Genomic DNA, 25,432 nt, shown 5'->3' on the forward strand with positions numbered 1-25,432 from the left:
GAAATGGAGTGCAACAGAATTAAAAAGCTGTTGGCCTCCGAATATTCTGACTTCTCTGATACCATCCTCGTGGAATCCCCATTCGCTGAGACCACCAGAAACGGACGAGGGATCCGTCAGGTTTCCCTTGGTCTCACGCCCTCCAAATTAATCATAGCCGCGGACGTCTTCAAGAACAACTGCGAGTACTTCTGTCCGCGTGGCCTCGACCCAACCATCGAGACCTTCGAGCTGATCTCGGTGTATCCTTTGCAGTACGTTACCCTGAGCGTGTTCAACAGGAGACATCGCAAAACATTAAAGGCAAGGTAGACAGTTCGTTGATAGACAATCCTTTCGTTGTAAAAGTAACGCAAGTCCATTCACTTTTGAGCCGAGACAAATTCTTTTAAATAAAATAAACTTGCAGCACTTTTATAACGATTCAAATGAAACTGTCCTGTACAGAGTGACTAATAGCCACTCTCCTTCAGAGTCGCCGCAACGTGACGCGCGGATTAAGATTTCACGCTGGCGTTTTATATCTGACCGACGTTGACGCGATTAGATTCGTGGACGGAAGGGCGAACTACTACGAGCTTGGCGGTATGCAAAGGAGGAAAATTTGTTGGAAGAAATGGTGCGAGGAAGTGGACAGCCTGCTCGCAAGGAGGATGGACAGGAGCTCGTTATCGGAGACCACAGCTGCGAGTTCTTCGAGCTCCACGACGTTGTATATTCTTTCGTCGGAGATCGAGATCCAGGAAGAGGCTAAAACTGAAGGAAAGGAGGCAGTGTGCAGGTAATATTATTCATTTATATTGCTCGATACTTAGCTGCAAGGTAGCGATGTATAAAAATGACGATGTATGAATCTTTGAAGTTTTAAAACTCAAAGACTTCCGTTCGTACACACTTTAAGATTAACACATTTTTAACAAGTGCAGAGTATGGGCGCACTACGGCGGTGCTGGGGACCACGCGGCCCCAACGTGGACTCAAAAAGACCTCTATCTCGGACCTTCTTATGATGAATTATCTAGTGGCAAGTACGCTCCAGTTCCTGTAAGATTCGCTGGCGCCAGCTTGAAGGATGTAAAGAGTGCCCTAAAAGACCTCTCTCCCTGTAGAGTCGAGAAAGCTAGTCGCAGCTGGCCAACCTGCTACTGTTTAGATCAGAATATTCAAAACGGTGGCCTGTGCGATGTCTTATTTATCAGAGACCACAATCGTAAATACTATAACACGAGCAAGTTCTTCACGACCCGTCAGAGTTGTCCCTGCGGTCGTTTGCAAGACAAAATCATCAACGACCACAAAGTTAGCGAGAAACGCAACGTGTGGTACAAAGACGAGGCCCTGGAAGAGACCTCACGGAAGAAGGACAGTGACGATCGTCGCGTAGATTCGAAAAATCCGAAGAAACAGTTGACGGGAAGGATTTCGCGTTTCGGATTCGGAGTACCAGAAAAATGTCATTCGGGGCTGGTGCTCAGGGATTCCAAACGTGCGAGATCGGAAGCAAAGCGCGTGCAGAACTTTTACGCTCTCGTGGAGGACGGTGTGAAGGTCTGGGAAGGCGATGAGAAAGGTCGTTGCAGGTCCTCGAAGCGTCTCAGACATTTCAGAAGATATGGCCTTTGCACAGCAGCGCATTTTCTTCGTGGATTGGGACCCTGGAGTGTTCAACCTGGCGAACGAAGCTCTCTACAAGGACGCAGATCGTTCAGCCTGGTCGCTATTCGTCGTCAGCCAATTGACAACGAGCTGAGACTCCCTGTATCGCGGCGTCAGCTGGCAGCTAGTATTTCCTTCACGGCTCTGCAATCGGGGAGGTTTGGGTCCGTTGGAACCACTGCTAGAGGACGCGTGATATTATTCTGGACCCCTGAATACTGGTACAGGCCCAGACCTGCCTCTGCTGCCTACAGGTAGTTGATATCCAAAGATGATATCCACAGTGGCGCATTATACCATAAACAAAAGGTACTTGTATTTTGTAATTACTGTTCGTTTTCTCGTTAGATGGGGCCCACAAATTTCGTTTTATCTTGGGTCTCATGGATGTATAATGCGCCACTTGATACCGCGATCGAATCTTACCAATTGTATTGCAACAGGGAGCTGAGACAGCACTTGAGCCACCTACAGACTTATCGTCAGGAGAAGGAACGTCCAATGAAACGAAAATTGTTCTCAAAGAGAAGAAAATGCCAGTGCGAGGAGGACTCCATCATCGCCGCCGAGGAGAAGCCTAGCTTCTTCGAACGAATCTTCTCAGGGAATGGGTCTGGCAAGAGGAAGAGGAAATGCGAGGATCAGGAGAATAATAGCACGGTTCAGCTGAGGAAATTGCTGAGAATGGATTTCAGGATCACCATCTGGGACATAGACAGCACCACTCTGGCCACGCAGTTGACCATGATCGATCGCGATCTCTTCGTCAGGATCCCCGCTGAAGAGATCGAGATTTTGGTTTTCCAAAGGAGCTCCAGAAATACTCCTAATTTGGCAGCGTGGATAGCGTTCAGCCACAGGATTTCTTGTCTCGTTGTCAGCGAGATTCTCACGATCAAAAGGTTACGCGTCAGAGCTAGAATCATCGCGAGGCTCGTGAACGCGGCTGGCAAGTGTTTCGCTATGGGAAACTTTCATTCGTGTAGGTCCATTTTGGCAGGGCTGCAAGCGCCTCCGATTTACAGGTTGCGAAGCAGCTGGTCTTATTTACGTGTCCACCATGCCACCAGGTGCGATGTCCTTTGAACAGATAAGTGTACTGGGTGGAAGGATTATAGTGCTGTAGAAAACGACACCCGAAAACAATAAAAGTCTCGCGTTACTTTTACCTCGCTATATTTTTTCCACGAAATATACATTTAACCTGTCGTTACAGAGATTCTACTACACAGAATGTTTCTGAAGTGCGTAGTAAACATTTGTATGACATTTAGTAAAATACGTCGATGAAGTTCGCAATAGTTTATATAGATTCAATATTTCGCAAACGGTTTATTGTACGAACTATTTCGACGTTCTAGGTACGAGACCATGGAGAGGCTCTGCAAGATTTACAAAAGTCCATGGAGTTTGGCGTATCGACGAGCCTGGTCTAAGGCGGAAAGGGAACCACCTTGTATGCCGTACGTTGGTAGTCTTTTAGATAGAATTCTCGGCATGAGTAGCATGGAAAGACATCGAAAGTGCAATAACTTCTGCGTCGTACAAGAAAAAACGGTTCAATGCTCGAAGGACACAGGGTCTGCTAACGTAAATAAGGATGCTTCGAATCTGAAACGTAACCAGGATTTAGAACAGAGACATGGTTTAAGTAAACGTATCCTCGTGTCGGTTTTCACCAAAATGAAGTATAAAAAAAGTCAGAAAACCATCTACGAGGAGGGAGAGGATTTGTTGTGGACGTCGAGAGATCAGGACTTAGCGTGGAAATATTTTTACCGGTGGTATAACGTTGTCCTGAAACGTAGAGCCCTCGCTAAAGAAGAGGAGAGATTGAGGGACATGGAGCCAAGGATGAGACGGGTCCTCGACGTCGTGTCCTGGCTGACGGATTGTCAGAGATGTTCTCGTGGTTACGATTTCCCAGGACACTCGTTCACGCATGAATTTCTGTTGAAAACTCGATACAGAGAGGATCGAGAGAACTTTTTCATTAGCCTCAAACTGGAACCATCGAAGATAACTTGAACGAGAACATTTGAAATAGTTGGCATTGCATTATCATCGACGGATAGGAAGAGGAAGATAACGAAGTGGATTCTTACGTAATTATTAATCCATTCGATTACGAACTAGATAATGTATGTATATAAAAATTGCATCGTTAGGCTAATAATAAAGTCTTCCGTGCGAATGTTCAGGTTTCGCAATGGAATCCTATGCACTCTTCGGGCAATCCATCGATATCGATCTCGTCATTCAAGATGAGAGGCACGCTGTATTCTACAATAACAATACGAATTAAGTGAAACTCAAGAACGACAAACAAATAAAAAAGACGTAAAAGAATTGTAGAAATTAAGTAAATTTATATATATACATTTTATATACATCAATCGCTTGCTGGAACAGTGTATCTACATGTGCTTTGTACTGGCATACTTATTATCGTTTCAATAAAAATTTCTGATCCACTTGTACAAGATTTTCTCGAAAGCATACCCGAACGGGCCTAACCATATATCGAACAGTTTGCGAAAAGATAACCAAGTTTCTTCCATCATCATTTTATTCCGAACAGAATATAGATATATTTATATAATTGTTGCTATACATATGCACGTATCATTTCTCTATTAAAATTCGATCAGTCGTAAACTTAAAAAAATGAGTATTCGCGATGGGCGGAAGAGTGATCCACGTACGGAAATGTCCACATTAAATTCTTTGACTAGATAACAACGCAATCATCGTATGTACAATAATAAAATATACATAGTCGACGGTAAAAAGTAAAACAACTAATGAAATCCATCGAACGACGTAGGACAAGTGGGAACAGTCTTTTTCTGGCACGATCTTGAACGTGGTCCTCCTACGACCGCGATCGACAGGAGCTGCGATATATACTTTGCTTCGTTTGAAAAATATAATTTATTACTTTCCATGGATAGCCTGTACTCGAAAGTGTGCTCGACGACAGATTTTTGTACGACTGTTCATACACCGTCTCTTTCTATTTTTTTTCTTTCTAATTTATGTAGTACACGTTTAAAAGAAACGTTCACGATTGAATACTGAACTCGCCTTACGTATCGCCAGCTGGACAATCAAATTTCGCCACCTATCGTATGATCTTCGTGGTTCCTCCTTCTAATCAATATCTCTTTTCAAAAACGTGCGTTCCCGTTGGTCTACGAAAAAAAATTAAACGAAAATTCGAAGCGCGTCCCAGCAAAGGGACACTCCCTATAATTTTCAAACGAAAGTGAAATGCGCTGACAAATGCACTGCATCGAAAAATGCACGATAGCAACAAGAGTTATCACGGACGAGTATACATATATATATATATAAGGTTTCACAAGACCAGGTTCGAGGTAACGCTATAAATACAATAAATCTCATAGAGTATCAAAAAGAATTATCTAGGATATAGTCGGAGTTCCCTATCTGTTCTTCGCGCGCGCGGTTACCGTGTTTATAATTTCATCGAACGAATTGGATCGTCGTTTTGATAGTCTTGCTAATACTATTCGTTTTGAGGCCCATCGTCGATCAAAAACCATTTAAGCCCCTGTTCAAGAGGCAAACGAGCTAAAACATCGATTCAGTCGTGAAACGTAGACAGGCGTTACGTAGGGCTTGGCGGAGTACCGAGGTTCCCGAAACGCATCTATTTTTCGGTTTCTTGATCGGCTTGAGAAGAGGTACCTTGTTTATAATATAACATCTTTGAAGTTCTTTCGCTATTATTAAGATCACATGCCGCCAGGTTTCGGAAGATTTGTGTCGTAAGCTCTGATCACGTCCGTCTGGGTCACCGAGCCTCCTTCCTCTTGAGAGAATGCAAATCCATCTGCATCGCGCAGCATGTGCAATAATAAAGAGCGCAACCCATTAGTGTCTGTTGTTAGAACAGGAAATTTGTTAGCGTACATGCAAGATCTACGGGATCGTTAGTGGTATTGTCCGATAAAGAGTTAGAGAGGGGATCGGAACTGGAGTTCTACTTGTAAATCTTAATCCTGCAAACAGGACACTTGCACAGTTGCACTTCTGCGTCCAAAAGCAGCTGTAGATGTCATACGTATGCACGTATTTTCTAAATTACAATTTTCTTTCAACATATTTTTTAAATTATCTGGTACGAAAGTTTACGTGAACTCCAGCGTCGTGCTTGAAAGATTAAAAGTTTCTACTTGGGAATGTTACTCGGGCTTAATCACTTTTACTGTGGAGAATTAGTCTCACTAATGGTTAGTAGTAGATAACACACGTTTCTAGCCACTGAGTATTTATGAACCTCTAAAATAAATGGTCAATGGCTGGATACAAAAATTGTATTAATATTTACACCGACACCCTATGATCCATTATTTAAAAAGATTAGTAAAACTGGTAGTCTACGCTATAATCTAATAACATATATGTACACTGTTAGACGTGACAGAAAATAGTGCAAGTGCGTTTATCGTGACGAATTATTTGCCTATTGAAAGATTTCTTTCCATCTGGAATAGGCGAAAGCCGTGAAGACTGAAGCGCGTGCTTTCGGTTATGTTCATTAGAAAGAAAAAGAAGGTACCGTACGACGAGCTTAGAAAAGAATAGTATCTGTACAATATTGATTCACTCGTAAGTATTTTAAGATTGTTGTTAAATTTCTCTCTCAATACCAGCCTCTTGCGTAGACAAAACAACTTACGTGATAGCTCCACCTCGACATTAACTCTGGAGGCGGCGTTCGATCGTCTGGTGAAAACACTTTTAACGTTTTTCAGTAGCCGTGCCGTCTCCGTCAATCTGTAAAGCCGTGCATTCAAAAATTCTTTTAGAAACTCTCGACTGAACGTTGGTCGTCCTCGTCAGCACAGTTCAAATGGTATACGTCGACGAACGCGAGCATACTATTAAATATTAGTTTGCCTCGAGAACTTTTGAATCGATCATCGATAACTGTCGCGCGTTCCCTTCTCTTGACAATCTATCCGATGATTGCTTATCTATAGTGATGCATGCGGTGCAATTGTTATCCTAACTCGGAGTGGATCAGGCAAGCCAATTAACACAGAAAAGATAGATAAGAAATTTGTAGACACTTAGAGTCGCTTCACAGCAATATCAATAGTTATGGCACAAAGATGGTTCTAATTGTATGCGTTGTCACAGCTTATCTTGCAGACCTTGCTTTAGATGTGACGCCGTTAGGTATGTCATTCAAACGGTTGAACAGTGCCACGTCTGAGGCAAAACCTGTTAGATAAGTCTTACACCGATGAGTCCAGCATATCCAAAACATGTCTTTTAACATACTCGAGGCTTCTGAAAGGTCGATGACCTGAGCCTCTCTCGATCTCTAAGAGTTGATCGTTTGCTAGTAATTTGCGGTACTAAACTTTCTGTACGTAATGCCTCTTTCGACCTTCTATGGAAAATAATGATACCAAGAATTTTTTCAGATTCTCGTGACTTTCACCGGTTGGATTCTTACAGTTAGAACTGCTAGAGATAACTATGTTCACAAGAACTGAGAAATGCTCTGGGATATATAGATTCTCAAGATCTAAGGACAGAGCTTAAAGTTAAACAGATTTTTCAACATTACTTTCCACAGAAGCGCGGCAGCTCTCAGTTTTTACCCAATAACCTTGAACACCTTGATACTGAAAGAATATTAAGATGAACACCACCTTCACAGTTTCGACCGATCTAATTTTGTCTTGCGCTCATATTTTTAACAACTTTTATATTGAAACAACACAAAGGTGGTGTTCCCCCGTAAAGTATCGCGAATAGTATTAAAGTATTATGAGTAAAATACGTGATAGCAGTTGCGCATACCTGCGGTGCCCTCGAAAGCAAAACGTTGAACGATCATGCGGTTTGATTAACTAGCAGTGCTTTCGTCTGAAAGTGTAAAATTATAGGAGCGCTACGAGTTACGTACTACTAGGGGTACTTACACCTCGCGAGGTCGGCGATGGCATGCACAGGCCTTCACGGGATACCGCGAATAAAACATACCAGAAAACCACATTAACAAACAGTACGTGATTTTATACTAGCGAGTGTTTAGTGATCTTAACGGAGAATAAGTGTATTCTCAAGATAAAATCTGTACTATTTACATTGTTTCTGATTACGCCTTATTCAACGCAAGTCTACTCATCAACAAAATGTAAATTAACGTGCATAAATGAAAATAGTAACTACTAATTCCATACTAATGATAGGAACGAGTATTTTTTAATAAATAAAATGTACGAGTTTTTTCCTTTCTTTAGGTGTTCCTTAAACTTACATCTTACTCAAACACGATTTTACTTCTAATTGGTAGAAGGGGAAGAAAACATGACTTGCCTTATGTGTACATAAATATATAATAGACTTTGTCCTACATATGTACAAAATAATAATATAATCACAGCAAGGCGAGAAACGTATGGTCCACGTGTATAAGAATAGTTGGCACGTATTAAACAGTAGGAAGATTTTAAAGGGAGGTAAAGAGGTAAGGTATTGGAATGCTTACGGGATCCACATTTGGTAGGAATTCGTTAGGGAGATAGAGTACGGAAATGTGCAGGCGGGTGGTGCTCTGGAAGATTGGTGAACCAGTAATTGCGCGGAACAAATGGGTGGAGTCTGATTTTATTTCGCCTTCGTGGCGAACAGATCGCGGTCCAACACCAAATTAACCATCGCCTCCACGAACGTGACTTCGACCTCCTGTTGCAAGTTTTATTTTTCTACTCAATGGAAATGCGATAAATATTAATTGTACTATTGTTATTAAAATATTTGGTGATATTAATTGTGGTGAGTTTACAAAAAAAGTATTATAAAAGCAAACAATAAATGCTATTTTTATAAAGTCTGAAAGAATGCAGCGCTATGTACATGCACCTAAGTTGTTACGTTGTTTACTTCGAATTTTGAAAATTTAATAGGAATCTACTGTTGCATCCTGCTACTATTACAAACTTGCTAAACAAACTACAATTAATAAGCCATGCATATTAAACATTAACGAATGACTGTTTCTTTTTTTTTTTCTTTTTTTTTCTTTTTTTTTTTCTTTTTTTTTTTGAGGTTAACCTATCAGTATACCATGCAATGTGTATACTGTCGTGTGTTCCGTTATTTGCCAATTAGTAGCCATCCTAAAGATACTATGTTACGCGTTGATATTAGTTACGAAGTGCAGTTTCTCGACCCTGCATGTATAACATTCGTTAAATGATGAAATCTGAACGTTTGTTAATAGTCATCTGTGTTATCCTAATAAGTTAAATTTGTTCGTATGAACAACTTACGAGCTTCTGTAGTCGTGACTGTTGAATATGTCTCCAGGGTCCGACTTTCTGATCTCGTTTTCTCTGGCTGCCGCGGTGACGGACTTCCACACCGTATTTTTCACTCTGTAACAGAATACATATTTGGCGTGTACTTACGAAACAATTAATATATATAACTTCGTTCCATAATATTACACTATCGAGCTATTTAATAGAGATATACTTACGCTTTAACGGTAACATCCAGAAGCAATACTGCTAACGGTATAAGTACCAAACCCAACCAAAAGACAGGCGAAGAAAACAGCATTCTATCATTGCCTACCATTACAGCACCTACATTTAATGCAGGCCAGAAATTACTGAAATCAAACAAATTCGTAAGCGTGCCGTTGAGTATCTCCAACACAAATAACGCATAAATATATCGTGAAATTTACCTATATATAAAAATAAATAAGAACCAAAGCAAAATAGATCCCCACGTTGCTAAATGAGTGACCCACGTCCAAGAATTTATTATTAATCCCGCCTTTCCGCATACCGTCACTACAACATACTAGTAACAAACATAAATCCAACAATCGTTCTTTAGGAAGTGATAATACTACAGTGTGTAATTTAAAACCTACAGTATACACAAAATTTCCCAAGACGATGTATCCACCGTCTCTACCGTTTCCCCATATTACATCTTCCTTTAGAGCCATTAACGATAACCAGTAGAGGAGAGATGAATGTAGTAAAGCATTAATGATCCATACCCAAAACACCTAAACAAATAAGCAATATTGACATTTTGTAGATTACAGGATCTCAAATATAATTAATACCTTAATATTAAATGACGATTCTCCAGTATTCTTAGTAGCATACAGTCCCGGGTGAGCTAAATGCGTTTCCGCGGAACATACTTTATCAAAAAGTCCCATAGCTAATGGAGGTGCTGCTGTAAAGACCTAATGCGATCGATATATCATTTGGACGTTGCATTATAACAATTGTATTACGATAGAATAAAGATATACTGGAACTTACAACATTGTAAAGTCCTATAGACCATCTTTCAAAAAGAATCTGTCCGGACCAGCCGGAATAAATAGCGAACCACAATTCAATAACATACAGACAGATATTTTTGTAAAACGAGTATAATATCAGTTTACACATCCTACTATAGTTCCAAGAACCATGTACAAACAATAGGCGTTTCAGAAAACGAAACTGTGCGATAGAATAGTCAGAAGCACATGCTGCTTGAAGACCTTCAACGCCAGAAATTCCTGGAAATGCAAAACACAAATTATATAACGTAATCCTGTTTATTTATAACAAACATAATATGCTGTGACCTTACCCACACCAATATGGGCTTTCTGAATCATGGCTACATCATTTGCGCCATCTCCAATTGCAAGCGTTACGGCTTTCTTATTACTTGTAATCAAATCAACTACCTGAAAATACATATTGTATTATCAACACAGTACGTAATAAATTGCAAATTATGCGATTCACAAAAATCACCTCAGCTTTCTGCATCGGCGAAACTCTACAACAAATAACGACTTTGCAAGACGAACATAAATCCAGAAAGTCCATTCTAATATCACAGGATAATGCATATTCTAGTGTATTTCCATCTATAATAAGTGCTACTTCATTTTGACATTTTAAATCAATCCCAAAATCGAGACAGCGTTGTATTATAACCTCTCTTGTTTTCTACAAGTAAATATAAATTTCAAAACCATTTTCAAGGCGAATCTATAAGCCCGGATGTAATAACATTAGGTTTTCTTACATCTAACGACGACTCATTAATGATGTACAATGGCATTCCATGAGTAATCAATCTACAAGAGTAGCCAATATTAATGGCAGTTTCTTGTTTATCTCCAGTCAGTACCCACACATTAATATCAGCTTGTAAAAGAGATTGTATTGTCTCCGGTACCTTAGATCATGAATTGTAAATATATTAATATAACTTATTTTTGAGGTTATGTATTCAATAAAAGCTATATACCTGATCCTGTAATTGATCTTCAATAGCAGTGGCTCCTAATAATCTTAATTTTGTTTCAATAAGATTTGCAGCATTCTCAATCATTTTTTCACGATTTCCCATACTGATTGTTGCATTATGATAAGTTTCACGCCACCACTATTTGTAGAAAGAGGACAATTAACTACATTATTCGTAAACGTGAACAAAATAAGATATAAATAAATTATACATACTTGATAAAAATTGTCAGGTATGTCAGCAATAGCAAAACAAAGCGTCCTTAAACCTTCAGTTGCGAACATTTCTAAATGTTCCAAAGTCGCATCTCGGAAGTCGTCTAAACTAATCTGATCCGGATCACTATTTTCTACGGGAGCTGGGCATAGTCTTTCGTAAATAATGGAATCTGCTCCTTTGCAAAGGAGTTTAATTTTTCCTTCTGGCGTTTTTATAATCAGCGACATTCTTTTTCTAGCCGACGTGAATTCTATCACGTTTAATACTTCGAATCGAAGTCTTTCACCCAGTGCTATTACTTCCACATAACTCGGCGTTCTAGTATCGAACACGTAATTAAATTTACGTGCTCCATCTACTAGTGCCCTTTCATCTATGAACGAAAATAATATAATACAATTTTATAGAAAGCTTATTTTTAAATAAATTAATTACCTGGAGACGCAGCATGATAAATTATAGTATCATCAATTTTTTCAGGAATAACAGTATGACACACTGAAAGCATAATCATAAACTCATGCAGTACCATTGCATGGTTTGCAATTTTCTTATCACCAGGACGAGGAGAATCTTGCACTAATCGTCCTTCAACAATATCTTTAACTAGTTCACTGTTAATATTACTACCATCTCCATTATCATATGAAGGATTTGGCAAACTGTAAGACATTACATTTTGAAATAGAACTATGAGATGAATTAAAATAACGCAAATGATATACATTAAAAACTTACTCGTACACCTTGCCGCCAATCGAACATCGCTTAAACTCCATTACATTTTTTGTAAGTGTTCCAGTTTTATCAGTAAAGACATAGTTAACCATACCAAGTTCTTCGTTAAGATTACTTGTACGAGCCATTGCGGGAGTATCCGTTTCCGCATGATACATTTCAATGTCCATATTAATAAACGTGGCTTGAACAAATCTTACAACTTCTAATGTAACTTGCAGCGAAATTGGTATTAAATTGTTAAATAAAATAATAAATGTTAGAAGATTAAAAGCAAAGTTTTTAGTTGTTTCCTCTGAAATAAATAAATAATTACTTAATCGTACAACCATAATCTAGAAATAGAGTAAACGAGTAAATCGATTTTACACCTTGTAAACCTAAATACCACAATCCGTCGATCTTAGCTTTTGTCCACAAAACGTTACACACTGCGGATAGAAGGCACAGTAAAAGAAGTATAAAGAATAACATGAGTATTTGGGTATTGGTCAGTCTGTCTAATGTGGATCTTTTTAAAGGAGCGGTTGTGGTATTGTTTTGCATAAGTTTAGTATCATGTCCTGTATAGATTACAACACCAAACACCCAACGCGTATTCCTTAGCATTGCACCACGAAGCAATACCTGATCGGGTCCCAAAGCTACGCTCCTAAAAACGTACAAAAATGTTTATTTAATGCAGTTTTAAAATTTTTCACATTTCTATAAGAAATAATCGTACTGTTTATTAGTTTCTCGTAACACTCCATGAAATTCATACAGATGTCTATTCGGTGATTCACATTGGATATTCGCATGAAAATTCATTAATTCCGCGGTATCCAAGAGACTGGCAGTGTCAGGATGGGCTTGCCGAATCTTCAAGTTTGTTTCTCCATCCAAATTGGCAGTCTCTATGAAAGACATACCTTGTGGCTCCGATGATGACAACAAGATTAAATCGGCAGGGAAGAAATTGTTGTTGTGGACCTATACGTATTAAAGAGTAGCACTAATAGAAATGTGTTATTTATTAATAATTACCACATTAGTGAACTTGAACATAGAATACAACCTTAACAACATCACCTACTGCAACATTTCGCCATTGGATCCACTGCCATTGACTATTTCTCAAAACTTCCACTTCTCTCATGTTTATTTCATCATCTGCTCTATGCCTTTTCTGCAATAAAGAATGCCATTACAATATATTTCATTAAATCATAATAATTCGACAGTACTTACAATGTCTTCCACTATCTCTTTCAATGCAGATACACTAAGAATAAAAATTAATGGAACCAAAGTTGTGTATCGTCCTGTTGGTGACACATCTGGTATTTGCTAAAATTGAAATGAACGAATAAAGAAACGGTCGATAATTTAAGATACAGGATAAGAAGATACAGCTGTATTTATAAATTACCTGCATAAGGGCAATGAACAGGAAGAAACAATTACTGTACCGGCGAAATTGTTCAAAAAGGAACATAGGTATAAACGAAAGAAATGAATATTTCGCGGTGGAAATGCGATTATTTTTGTATTTCGCGGGCTGATGCGGGGCATTAATAAAAACCACCCTCTCTTCATTGTTGTCGCTCTGTCGCGAGAAGCGCTGATCGTCACCTTGAGACCCTCCATTTTCCGCTCTTATTGGACCAACTGCGTCAACAAAATAATCAATTTACATTATACCAATGTAACTTTTCGCTGTATGTTAATATTGCTTTCTAAAGCTTTCGATATCTTCGTAATATTAGTCCATGGTAATCTCAAAATAATTCGGAAAATTGCATCAACATTAACGACTTAAAAAACTGCAATGACATTCGCCCAAAGGTGTCATTTTATGAAAAATATTACATTAGTTCTCGTAAATTTACTATAATAACACTTGAAAGAATTTTTTAATCGACTACATTAGTCAAGTACACGTCACACGTCTAACTCGATCATTCGTCTAAGTACATATTTTCTTAATGCACGAACTTACGATTTTGAGCGTGCAAATAAAGATGAAGTAGAGATCTGAGTTCGTTGTACCATTGTATCACCTTAGAACTCGCTATTTCCATGTTGTTGTTTGCTAAATTAAACGTCTCTCACATTACTTCGTTGATTCGAACCATATTTAACCGACGATATGGAAACACTGTACAAACATATAGTAGCCAGTACGGTTTTGATAAAGCGTTGACGGTAATAGAATACGATCTAGTGTTTCAAGGTTATAGCGGTAAAGATTCTATAATTCTTTCAGAACAAATTGTATCGACGGACAAATTACGTGAGTCAGATCTACATATGTTAACTACGTCGAAGAACGTTTCGTTAGGTTATCCAACTATAAAACGACACGATCTCGGGATCGTGCTATCATCTTCGAGGTTATAGTTGCGTATTTCAGAAAAAATCTCATTAAAAAATGATTTATCGCCAATGTGAATTACACAATCTAGCAAGAGTTCATTCGAATCTGACACATGCACAGCGAAGATGATTTTCGTATATTTTAGTATGTTGGAAGGGTTTAAAATACTTTTTATACGTCTATATTTATATACGTTACAAACTGCAAACAAAAAATCGTTCATGTCACGTGAAATTATTGTTGGTCGATAAAATGTGATCGTATTAGCAAGGGAGATTTAGCATGCATGGTAATACAAAAGCAGAATTTGGAATGATGCATATTTTTTCAAGTCGTGGTTCTTTCAAGGTCATATGAGCGCGAGTCTTGAAATAACGTGCTAAAACATGAATGTATTGCTCCGTCGCATTCACAAGTTACATGTTCTTACAAATACTAATATACAGGATCGAAATTACGTGGAAGCAAACGATGCATTGGATAACTTTTAAAAATAAGTAAAAAAAAAAAAAAAATGATTAACCTATGGAAGTGAGCGTTCCATACCAACTGACGAGGGAGGTACTCATGTAATTACAATACTGCGTATGCTTGGTAGTAATCAACTACTCAGGTTCCACTTGTTTTTAATTTGTAATACGAGTTGGAAGGGTTGCTTAAATTCGAAATCACCAACGAGGCGTTGGTAACACTAGTACCGGCCCTGACCATGTATTGTATTAAATTACATTACAGGAAACAAAAACTGACCAATATCAAATTTCATTACACGTTAAATAGTAATCTTACACTGTTATTCATACATTATTTCGCGAGACGCGTTCACGCAAAATATTTATTTTCGTACATTCCATAGCCTCTCGACACCGATTATTTAATAATTACTTCCGGCATTATCCATCCGTACGTCACCACCTATTAAACAAGTTGTGTAACGATTAGGTAAACGAAATTAGAAGTGAGACAATAGCCAGCTCGAAATATGAGGAAATAATACAATTAAATTGGATCGAACAGGAAAACAGAGCAAACATCAACGCCGAATTAAAAAGATAGAAATCAACCGTACGATTACACTCGGAACTGTATTTTGGTTCGATCAGGTAGTAACAATCTAAATTATTCCTCGGCTTTGTTTTGACATTTCAAAAATAATTCGAATCTTTCCTCTTGGCTCATCGAGACCAACTCGTATAGATGGGTAACAATCATGCGAGACACGTACGCACTGTCACCACGAAACGGTGGTTAACGTACATTAATAGCACACTTTTTCCGCCCGAGATAACGATCGGTTAAACAAACTACATATCTGCGTCATTGTACCGGAGGAAGCTTCGCGTCTATCGCCACACCCCTGTCGAACCAACGAAAACACAAATACGCGTGAAAACAGACCTACAGATCAATGCACACGAAACGACATTTAACCGAAACTAAAAATCCTTCGTAGAGGTTCCGAAGCCAGGGATATCCTTGCTCATATCGCGTTTGGAAATTTGCTCGGCTCGCGAGACACTGATTCGAGCACGTAGGTGGCACTGAATATCGGTGACTTCTTCGCCGTGGTATACGTGACCCTCATAGACCGTCGGCGAACGAATAATTTATGAATTCTATTTATACCGCTCAAATGATACTTTATTTCGGGTAGATTTTTCAAATAAATCTTTGTATTCGATAATTACGCGTTTTTACTCGAGATGGATAAAAAAAATGTCGAGTATATCGATGCAATTATGGTTGGAATTATAGGAAAGGGTGACATGAACGTAAGAGGTTCATTAAATAGATTAACGTCTTCGATGTAGAAATTGTAGAATTTGAACAGAATGCGTCCGCAATGTTGGATAAACGAAATTGCGTAAGCCACGGGCTGTGCAGTTGTTTGGTACAATACTGCTGAGGGGGTGTCCACAAAATGCGACAGCCCTGCACACGTGTTACCCCGAAAACGCATGCGCCTGCAACCGGCAACAAGTTGGTGTCAGCACCGTGCTGTACTCCTCTGGCACTTGCTGTGTATACGGGGAGGTGTACGGTAAGGTTGCGTCAATAAACAACCACGATGTCCGTAGACTATGGGCCAAGGACACCTCCGCTGGGGTGCCTCTACACCAGGGATATCAAACCTTATTGGACAATCCGGTCACGTTACTTTGGTAAAGGCGCAGCGGCTCGTTGCGTTCGCAAAGTGCGACAGAACGTTAGGAGAACTAACTTAAACGAGTCGAAAACCATAGATTATAATTCTATTACTTACAAGGGAACATATCCAACTGTCCGTTTCTGATTTTGATGAAACTTGGTGGGTACGTTAAGCAGGTGAAAATAAGAGATACGTATTTTTTTATAGCTGCCCAATCACAAATTTAGGGGTTGAAAAAGTAGGAGGCAAATGTATTGTATTATATATCAATGGATTCGGAAAGCAATTTCCGTTCATTTTTGTCGTTATATAAATTTGTCTATCTCTTAAAAGAATGTAACAAACAATTTTTTTTGTCATAAACAAATTACATTTTACAAAATCTGTGACCACTTTGTGTTTTACCTCATGAAACCATGAAACTTTTCCCTAAGAAAATTTCTTGTACATATTGTTGTTTTCGGGATAACATTTTTCTGCTGAAACTTCAAGGGGTGATTTCAACCCCTAAACTTCCGATTGGGCAGCTATACAAAAATACGTATCCCCTATTTTCACCTGCTTAATGTACCCACCAAGTTTCATCAAAATCGGAGATGGACAGTTAGATATGTTCCCTTGTTAGATAAGAATCAAAATATAAACGATAACGTTTCAACTAGAGATCCCTACTTCACGTGTATCGAAATACCCGGGTACACGGGTAATTAATGGATCCGTGTTTTAATCCGTGTATTTTTAATACACGGCTACCCGGGCGTCGAAATACACGGATATCCAGGTACGTATACGTGCATGGAAATACACGGGTACGCGCATTGACTTGAACATTTACTTTAGCTAATAAATAAAGTATTACAAATTACACTAAAAAATGTATTCTGTTATATTTATTCTTCTTATGTTTATATCTTTTTTATTTATTCATTTTATTGCTTGTCAATATTTTCAAAATGAATAAGGATCATTATTTTACGTAGAATAAAAGCTTTTTTTTACATAAAAGTTTGTATATAAAAGTATGTAATTGGACACTGTACCCGTATAATTCGGTGTATGCGTACACGTGTATTTCGATGCACGTGTACGTATCTGGATATCCGTGTATTTCGATACCCGGGTACTCGCGTATTAAAAATACCCGTTTAGTGTTCTTAATTCCTTAATACACGGTACACGCGTTTCGTGTACCCGTGTATTTTAATACCCGTTTCAAAACCGTGATCTCTAGTTTCAACCAATCTTCGGTCGTGTATACCTCTGACAATGAGTTTCTTTGTCTCGCAACAATGTATGATCTACTATTACCACTGTACGCTTAGATTTTACGACGATTAACACCGTCGATGTCTATCGCTTGCACCGTATTTCCACGGCAGTGGAAAACATTTTATCTTGATGATATTGACCAAGTACGGTAGAATAATCCATGTATAGACCGCCTCAATATTTCACTGACCTATGGCTCCGTAGTTCAACAACGATCACTCTACCTTCAACTTTGTATCCGATTAGAGTTTTTACCTCGCTTTTAATTCCTGTTTTACAAGCAGTGAGTATCGACCGTAGAAATGTACCGGGATTGCTAAATACGGAGAGCATTATTAATGTACAGGATAATGTCTCACCTTCGGAATTCGATTCGACCGGTCCAGAGTCCTGTAGCTCGATGTGCTCGCGTGTCCTTCGTCGTGCGTTCGATATCGGGTTTATGCGTAGGCCGATGTTATCGACGTTATCGATGTTTCCCAGGTCGATGGGACTACCGATTATGTAGGGCCCGGATTGTTCTTGCTTCCCGTCGCTGGCACGGCCGCTAGTGGATGAGAAACTGCTACGAACACCGTTGTCTTGCGGAGGCGTACCGTCCATGTGAGGTATGGAAGAAAGATCCGGAGGTGTGAAAGGACGCAACGAGCCAGGACTGGGAACCCGAGGGCTCCCCCTGGCAGTTGGTTGCATTGAATGCAGAGGGGCCTAAATCAGACAGAATTGGTTAATGCAGATGGCGGCCATGTTGGATGTTGAGGCTTGAGGAGATAAAATCTACGAAGGGATAGCTCGAATGGTAGTGTTATGTCTAGTCCTCGAAACTGGTTCAGATTTGAATGCTGGTTAAGTAATTCGCTCGTCAAAATGTTTCTCTATTTACAGGGGCATCGGGAACCGGAATATCGTGCTACAAATTTTGAACGTGCGTGACCGAGAAAACGGTCACGGTCGTCTGGCTGGGCTCGCATTCTATGCGGCAGCCATTTCTCTAGTGATGGTCGTCCGAACTTGCGTGAATCACGATTATTCCGCCCGTGGGGTCAGGAATGTGCGTAGCAGAGAAGAGGTACTAGATTTCTCACCCTCTTCCATTATCCAAATTAGTGTTTTCTAAATTCGGTCAGTCATGGAACACTTCCCATCTCGTGATATGTACAGGGTGAGTAGCTGGTTCTGATTGTTTAACAAGAGAAGATTTCTGAATTCATGTATTTTAAGTATTATCTTTAGTATATTACTTTGAGGAATAGAATCTGAACTCGTCCTCGATAGTGATTCTAATCGAAAGGAACAATGGTACAATATATTTCTTTCAATTTTTCTCAGCTTTGAACTCTCTTCAAAGCACCCTTTCAGGCAGCTAATAACTTCTGATTCCCTCCTCCTACTTTTTATTACCATAGAAATTAGATCTGACTCATGACCTCGATCAACAGCACCACACTGTATATTTTCATATAAATTGCATTAAAGAAACAACATGGTCCACGATTTCTTCTTTATTGAATTAAATAATATAAACATAACCGCGAGAATTCATTATTGCTTCAATTACAAACGTGTTACGTTTATAATAATACAACGTCTTTATTGATATCGTTCTTCTTAGAACACTTAAAACTCACTTATCTATTTTGTGGCTATCTGCTGCCAGTCGATCTGAAGTTTTTTAATAACACCATTACTATGTTAGGTTCGAGGAAAAGTATGTGTACATAACCCAATCAATAAATTGATCGATTTTTATCAGTTTTCCTGCACTAAGTGCGAGAGACACTTTTGCTCACATACGCGGCTGCTCATTACAATCACATACTGACAATGAGAGTAGATGTACAGTGTCGTACAGGCTTCACTTGAAAGCTAAGCATTATTATTTAAATACAAACTTTAATTAACGTTTAACGCCAATTAACGCCAATTTAAAATAAATGTGAAATTGATCAAATTTTTAAAGCTACAATACAGTGTTCTCTTTAAAAGGTTCTAATTGTGCAATTAATATGAAAGTTCAACTCTACGTCCCAACAAGCCAGCACCTTAAAACGTTGAATGCCACATCGAGTTTGCAAAAAATCTTGCCAGGTCAGGCTTCTACAGTCTCCAAGCAGCACAATAGACGCATATACAGTGAGAATGAAACGAACAAGGAAACACTTGTTTCGTTTTCTCTGGCTAGACAATTCTACAATCTGAAAAGACTTCTACACAAGCACGACAACCACAACTTATTAAAAATACTAATATCATTCGCGGCATGATAAGATACGAGTCTTACTCGTAGCGGTATAACGCGGTTCTATGGTTTTACGTGCCATCCATATCTGGATGACATCACAGCCAACGTGTTAAGAATTCTTCTGCGTATATTACGTTTTTAAAGAACCACGGATGGAATAACGCTCGAACTTCTAAACGGAACTTCATTGTACGAGTCTTGAATGAAAAGTAGTGACTTCGATTTCGTAACTTCTATCAATATCAAGGTAGATACTGTAATGGATATTTTCGAGAATTTGTGGGGATATCCACGCGTCTCTTAGACAGGATTCACTGCAAGGAAGTGTACGAGGACAGGAGATGGTCAACGCTTTCCTAACGATTTTAGTATCAAGTATTAGTAGCAAATGAAACAGGAAGTTTCCAAGCATTATTCTCGTTACTCATTCATTAAAATACATTGATTTTGGTAGAAGTTAAAATATAGTAAACTCTACTCGTCCTTCAGCCTTCGTACACGTTACAAATTGTTGGTCGATATTTTCGTTCCCATTGAACCATGAAACGGGGGTTTAAACGAAAATAACGATACGGGGGGACGAAGCGTGAAAAAGTGGATCCACGATTGTCCGAAGGTTCTCGGATTATCCTGAAATGCTGACTGCGATGATTTACTGTTATCATTATTACCGAACGTAAATATCGATGTTCTAGGCGTGCACAATCACGATTCATGGGATGAACACCGTTAGACTCTGTGACAATTAACGGTTGAGCGACGATAAGTCATCGCGTTCGTGTGGGTAACTTGTACGTGAGCCTGTATGTACGTTCGAGTTAACGTTAAAACCCATCGAGGGAAATAAACACCGTCCAAGCAATAAAAGTCGATAGTTTCAACGGCAGACGGGGAAATCCCTCTCGCAGTTCAAAGAAAAAACTAACGAAGGGAGTGAAAAATTATTTTTAGAGCCGATGTCGGTAAACTCGACCCGTCGTTGCTCTGGTGTGAGTGTGTTAATTTGCGTAAAAGTCGCCTTGACACGAATACTGTCATTCGAGTATAATATTCGTTGGAGCAAAAGCAGCCATTATCTATGTAAATTCATTAATTATATACAGTCGGTATTTCGTTGAAAAAAGAAATGCGGAATAAATGAAATGCCCCAATTGTTGTCGACTGATTGGAAATGAAAATAAATTTAAAGCCTATGTTTCACTAGAGATACAGAATCTAGTGTTATAACTGTTAATAATTATATGAAAGAAAAAGAAATGTGTATTATAAGACAATTCTTAGATGTTTGGTCATCGTACTCGGGAGAACTCTCAAGAATCTTAGAGTCTCATAAAAACAGGTTGCTAAAATTAGAACTTAATAACCCAAAGTTCTCGCCACTTTTTTAAACATTTTCGCAGCTATTCCTGAATATATGTGTACTCCTTTCCACCAAACATCACAGAATTCTGTCACAGAAGTTCTGAAATACTTTTTCGGATCATTATTTTCAGAGGAGATAGACAAATGTGTTCCAAAGAAGGAAGAAGACTGGATGGTGTCGCTACTCACTACTTTCAATCGGATCGGCCAAGGCGGGCGTCTAGTGGCCGTCTTGCGATCGTTTCTGTGTTCCTCGATGTTCGAAAACTACCGCCACGCTGTCAAGACTCCAGTGACGTGTGCGAACGGAAATAATTTATTCCTCTTAATCTATGTCAGAGCCGCCAGACGAGAAACACCTGGCAACCTATCGGCGGCGCGGTCGTTTCCTCGACTACTTTTCGCGATGACACTTTGAACGCCACGCCGATCACGGAAACCACAACGAATCCCCCCTCCGGCGGGACGATAATCGCCCAAGTTCTCGTTCATGCAAGCTTCGAAATCGGAGTCGAGATCGCACTCTTTCGTTGATGATTCAAGTAGTGCACACGCGTTTCTGGTCGGACTGGTCGCGGAGCAGGTATTCCAACTCGCGGGCCAGGCGAAAGAATGTTCGAAATACGTCTCGCGAACGTCCAATTCAAGGCTGAAATAGATCCAGTCCGTAGCCACGCACCGAACAGCACTGTGACTTAATATTTCATACGTCGAGAGATGATATATCGTCGGAGACCAAATTCTTGTGAATGGAAAATTCTTACGCAAATAAAAATACAATAAACTGTCCACTAGTTGCTCGTTAAAAGAACGAAATCGCAGAAATATTTCACAATTCGTAACTAAACGCGTAATCGTCCAAAGATCGTTACGAATGAACGTTAGATTCGTTATCTATTCGGATAAAGCATCGCCCATCTCTGTTCTCAGCGGTGAGAGAAGAGCACCTAGCCAATGACGCGTCGCGGCGAGCACTGTGTTCTAAAATACGTTTGCAACTCCATGAAGTCTCCACCACGCGAGAATTCGATTCTTCCCCGTGCAACGATCAATCATCGCTGCGATAATATTACCGGATCCGCAATACGAGTACCGTGAGCTGGTGTGTTGAAAACTGACAAGGTAGCTGGCCACTGAAAAGTCCCAACGATAACGGTAACAGGTGCGCGTGTGTTTATCACGAGGAACTGTTTCAAGTCGTACGCACCTTGGCGTTCGTACGCGACACACCGAAATGTCGATCAATGACGGGGGGAACCACCATTCAGATCGATAGAAACGATTTCATTGATTCCCTAACCATCGGCACGGTCACGCGATTCGCGGTGAAATTCTTACCAGATACAGAAACGCGATATCAACGGTGATCTCATTTGTTTTTTTTTTGGGGGGGGGGCGAGAGAGAGAGAGAATAGATGATCGAGGCTTCTCTGGAAATCCTAAATCCATTTTTAAGATTAGCTAACAGTGCGTCACAATATTTCACGATAGTGTCGAGTTACCTTGGGTACAAACGAAGTGGACGAAAGGTTTCGTTAAATTTTTTCTTAATTACAGAAGATCGACAGAGGTTCACCCAGTTCTTTCCATGTAAATTGGAGTGACGTGTCTGTATGTTTTTCTGAAAGTGAAGTTTAGGAATGGGAACGTTTACCGAATGAGTTGAGTGGTATATATAACCTCGTCAAGGGTACTGGCGCATACTTCAACATTTAGTTTCTCGGTTATTTCAAACGCAGCGACGCGTGATCGTTAAAATTGCAAATGAATGTTCATAATTAGATTCTCCAATAATATTACGAGGCAATATTGTAGCAAGGCTGACGGATATAACGTGTCCGATGCCAATCAGAATTTTAATTTACTTTGTACGAAACAATTCGTCGTTGAGGAGATTAAAACGACGCAGGACAAACACATCCCTGAAGTTACTCAGTGCTGGGTACAATCCATCAACATGGACGGATGTCCGACTTGTACATGATTCTTTTTTTGTTCATTTTTCCTTTGGAAAAGGTTGCGTTAGAGCGTTGGAAAAATAACCCGACAATTTGAAACAGTGACGAGACTCCTTTTCACGGTTGGGTTCGCACAGTAGAATCCATCAGGGCTAATTAATCGCAATGAATCGAGTAATTGATGATTCAGAACGAAACGTTGAACTAACGTAAACAAACTTCCTATTCCCTTTCAAACGATTTTCTCGAAACGAGGACACGAAGCGAGGCTAAGTTGCGGAACAAAAAATAATTGAACGAGATTTTCCGAAGGACGAGGGTCTCGAGAGAAACGCTTATGGCGTGGGCCTTTCTCATAAAAATGTCGTTTCAGATAGAAATCGGTCGGCCAACGGGCGCATTATAATATTTTACGCCGATAAGCTTCACGTGATGGCGACTTTTATGCTTCTAATCTATTTTCCACGCGAAAACCGTGAAACGCTGCATCGTGGGAAGAATCTAGTAGGTTGACTATACTCGAAGTTGTATTGATGAGAGAAGGGAAGATCAGTCCTGGATGCAATCTCGAGTCCTGCTGGGGATTATACGCTTGAGTTAGCTGAACAGCTGACCAGTGTGTTTGGAACGAAATGCTACGATGGAGACTGGGTAAAGAGTTTTCCAGATGATGAAAATGTCACTCTCACCGAAGGATGTAAACACGAGAAAACAGACCAGGGTTCACTGGACCCCATCGAGGACATTCTAAAGTCAACCAGGGTCCGAACTTTCCTTCCCTCTGCAATACATCTCGCACTCTGCGAAGAATCACTCTTGCAATCACTGTGCATCGATTCTTAAAGTTCGACGATCACGACTTCCCGACTTCGATGAACAACACCGCGCAGGGGTGAGTCACGATCGAGCCCATACACAAATCTCAAAAGAAATAAACTTCGCATATCACTGTTTAAACGAACATTGGAACTATTAATCGAAGTTGAATAAATATTGGAAGAACGATAGAATGGGATAAACGTTACTACATATTATTCGAATAAAACGACCGTGCTTGTCCATCTTTGACTATCTATCAACTTCACTCGTCTTCCTCTGTGTTCCTTCGTTCGTCACACGTGCACGTGAACTATAGTCCTTTGTCTTTCGTTCCTGGAGGTGGATTTCCATGCCGACGAGACCACGCATGTACACTCTTACCTGAGAGACGCGTCGACTCTCTCTCCTCTGCCCGCTATAAACCACCCGCGAAGTTTTGCGCGTGCCACTTGCCTCCCCCCCCCCCCCTCTTCGACGTACCCGCGATTGATTCGACAAATTAGACCGCAACGTGATTTCAACCGTTACGCGCTCGACGTACACTTAATCTCATATGGGTGAAACACGTGCTGCTGAAGATTACGGACAACCGAACGAAACGGATCCAACTCCGATCGCGGTTCATTACGGTGCCTTCCCTGTTAATTAAGGAGGAGGATTACAAATCAGGAAGGTGTTTAATTAAATATTGGCACACCGTTTCCCAGCACGGGGTACGTTGGCAATTTTGAATACTTTGGGGGACAATCTGGAAATTATGCGGCGTTTACCGATTCAGTCAAATAATTAACGCCTTCCCTGTGATAGTATGCGATTGAATGTGGCTTCGGTGATGTGAACGGCTTAGTAATACAAATAAAAGATCGAGTAGATAAATTGAGATTAAAACTGATTGAATCGATGATGTTCACAGAGTACGTTAATTTTGATTTATCTTTTACGATGTACCAGGTGAAATATAAAAGTTGTATTCACTTGAGACAGTCGATTTAACAGCAGCAATTTTGGGATTTATTTTATTATCGACGCACGGCAGAAATTAGAATTTCGATTTTTAAAAGAAGTACTTGAATTTTTGTAACGTGTTTAATAGGAATCTCCATTCGATTACCGTAACGAGTATCCAGTGGAATACCGCGCACACTCGCTCGTCTAACACGTGTGTTTAACCGCGTAACATGATCACCCTGATTATTTCTGGCGTTAGGAAACCGATTCGAATTCCTAGTCTTCGATTATTTGTGCACACGTTGCATATTTCTATACTTCAGCGTTTTCATGGCCTATTTTAGATTCTAAATAGAATCCTGGACTTTCGTTTCTTCGTGTTT

At 39.7% G+C, this 25,432-nt stretch overlaps 2 protein-coding genes and 1 long non-coding RNA gene across 24 annotated transcripts; 2 read left to right on the top strand and 1 right to left on the bottom strand.

Annotated features, from left to right (window-relative positions):
* Nucleotides 1-3: 3 nt before the first annotated feature.
* LOC128887713 (uncharacterized) lies at nucleotides 4-4,758 on the top strand. Its single transcript, XM_054143913.1, has 6 exons — nucleotides 4-308; nucleotides 548-781; nucleotides 915-1,910; nucleotides 2,100-2,726; nucleotides 3,018-3,761; nucleotides 3,858-4,758. Exons 1-5 carry the CDS (start codon nucleotides 4-6, stop codon nucleotides 3,682-3,684), a joined length of 2,829 nt encoding a protein of 942 aa, XP_053999888.1. The 3' UTR covers nucleotides 3,685-3,761; nucleotides 3,858-4,758.
* LOC128887662 (probable phospholipid-transporting ATPase IA) lies at nucleotides 3,125-18,428 on the bottom strand. 22 transcript variants are annotated; one of them, XR_008460081.1, is made up of 25 exons: nucleotides 18,080-18,404; nucleotides 13,925-14,017; nucleotides 13,355-13,593; nucleotides 13,174-13,272; nucleotides 13,001-13,111; nucleotides 12,668-12,915; nucleotides 12,315-12,595; nucleotides 11,944-12,238; nucleotides 11,641-11,867; nucleotides 11,202-11,578; nucleotides 10,987-11,124; nucleotides 10,762-10,914; nucleotides 10,485-10,682; nucleotides 10,315-10,414; nucleotides 9,996-10,240; nucleotides 9,791-9,916; nucleotides 9,590-9,730; nucleotides 9,398-9,516; nucleotides 9,185-9,319; nucleotides 8,976-9,080; nucleotides 6,365-6,462; nucleotides 5,371-5,515; nucleotides 3,762-3,939; nucleotides 3,436-3,679; nucleotides 3,125-3,267 (listed from the first exon to the last, which is right to left on the bottom strand). XR_008460081.1 is itself a non-coding variant. In XM_054143799.1 (23 exons), the coding sequence occupies exons 1-22, from the start codon at nucleotides 18,321-18,323 to the stop codon at nucleotides 5,418-5,420; spliced, it is 3,870 nt and encodes a 1,289-aa protein (XP_053999774.1). In that variant the 5' UTR covers nucleotides 18,324-18,404; the 3' UTR covers nucleotides 3,691-3,939; nucleotides 5,371-5,417. The 22 variants fall into 22 exon arrangements, 19 of the variants coding, with proteins under 19 accessions (XP_053999774.1, XP_053999786.1, XP_053999785.1 ...); XR_008460083.1 differs by lacking the exon at nucleotides 6,365-6,462; XR_008460082.1 differs by lacking the exon at nucleotides 3,125-3,267 and having other exon boundaries at nucleotides 3,520-3,660.
* LOC128887672 (uncharacterized) lies at nucleotides 18,376-23,476 on the top strand. Its single transcript, XR_008460085.1, has 3 exons — nucleotides 18,376-18,519; nucleotides 18,606-18,882; nucleotides 21,456-23,476. It is a non-coding gene; the product is annotated as an uncharacterized LOC128887672 (long non-coding RNA).
* The last annotated feature ends 1,956 nt before the right edge of the window (nucleotides 23,477-25,432 follow it).

Source organism: Hylaeus anthracinus, unplaced genomic scaffold (genome assembly GCF_026225885.1).
Source record: "Hylaeus anthracinus isolate JK02 unplaced genomic scaffold, UHH_iyHylAnth1.0_haploid 11989, whole genome shotgun sequence".
Classification (NCBI taxonomy): domain Eukaryota; kingdom Metazoa; phylum Arthropoda; class Insecta; order Hymenoptera; family Colletidae; genus Hylaeus; species Hylaeus anthracinus.

Coding starts and splice junctions, on each gene's coding strand:
- LOC128887713 (XM_054143913.1), top strand. CDS start 4: ATGGAGTGCAACAGAATTAAAAAGCTGTTGGCCTCCGAATATTCTGAC. Junction 309..547: donor CGCAAAACATTAAAGGCAAG/GTAGACAGTTCG, acceptor TGACGCGATTAG/ATTCGTGGACGGAAGGGCGA. Junction 2,727..3,017: donor CGTGTCCACCATGCCACCAG/GTGCGATGTCCT, acceptor TCGACGTTCTAG/GTACGAGACCATGGAGAGGC.
- LOC128887662 (XM_054143818.1), bottom strand. CDS start 18,413: ATGCAACCAACTGCCAGGGGGAGCCCTCGGGTTCCCAGTCCTGGCTCG. Junction 11,868..11,943: donor ATTGGCGGCAAGGTGTACGA/GTAAGTTTTTAA, acceptor AATGTCTTACAG/TTTGCCAAATCCTTCATATG. Junction 10,241..10,314: donor GAAAGCCCATATTGGTGTGG/GTAAGGTCACAG, acceptor TTGCATTTCCAG/GAATTTCTGGCGTTGAAGGT.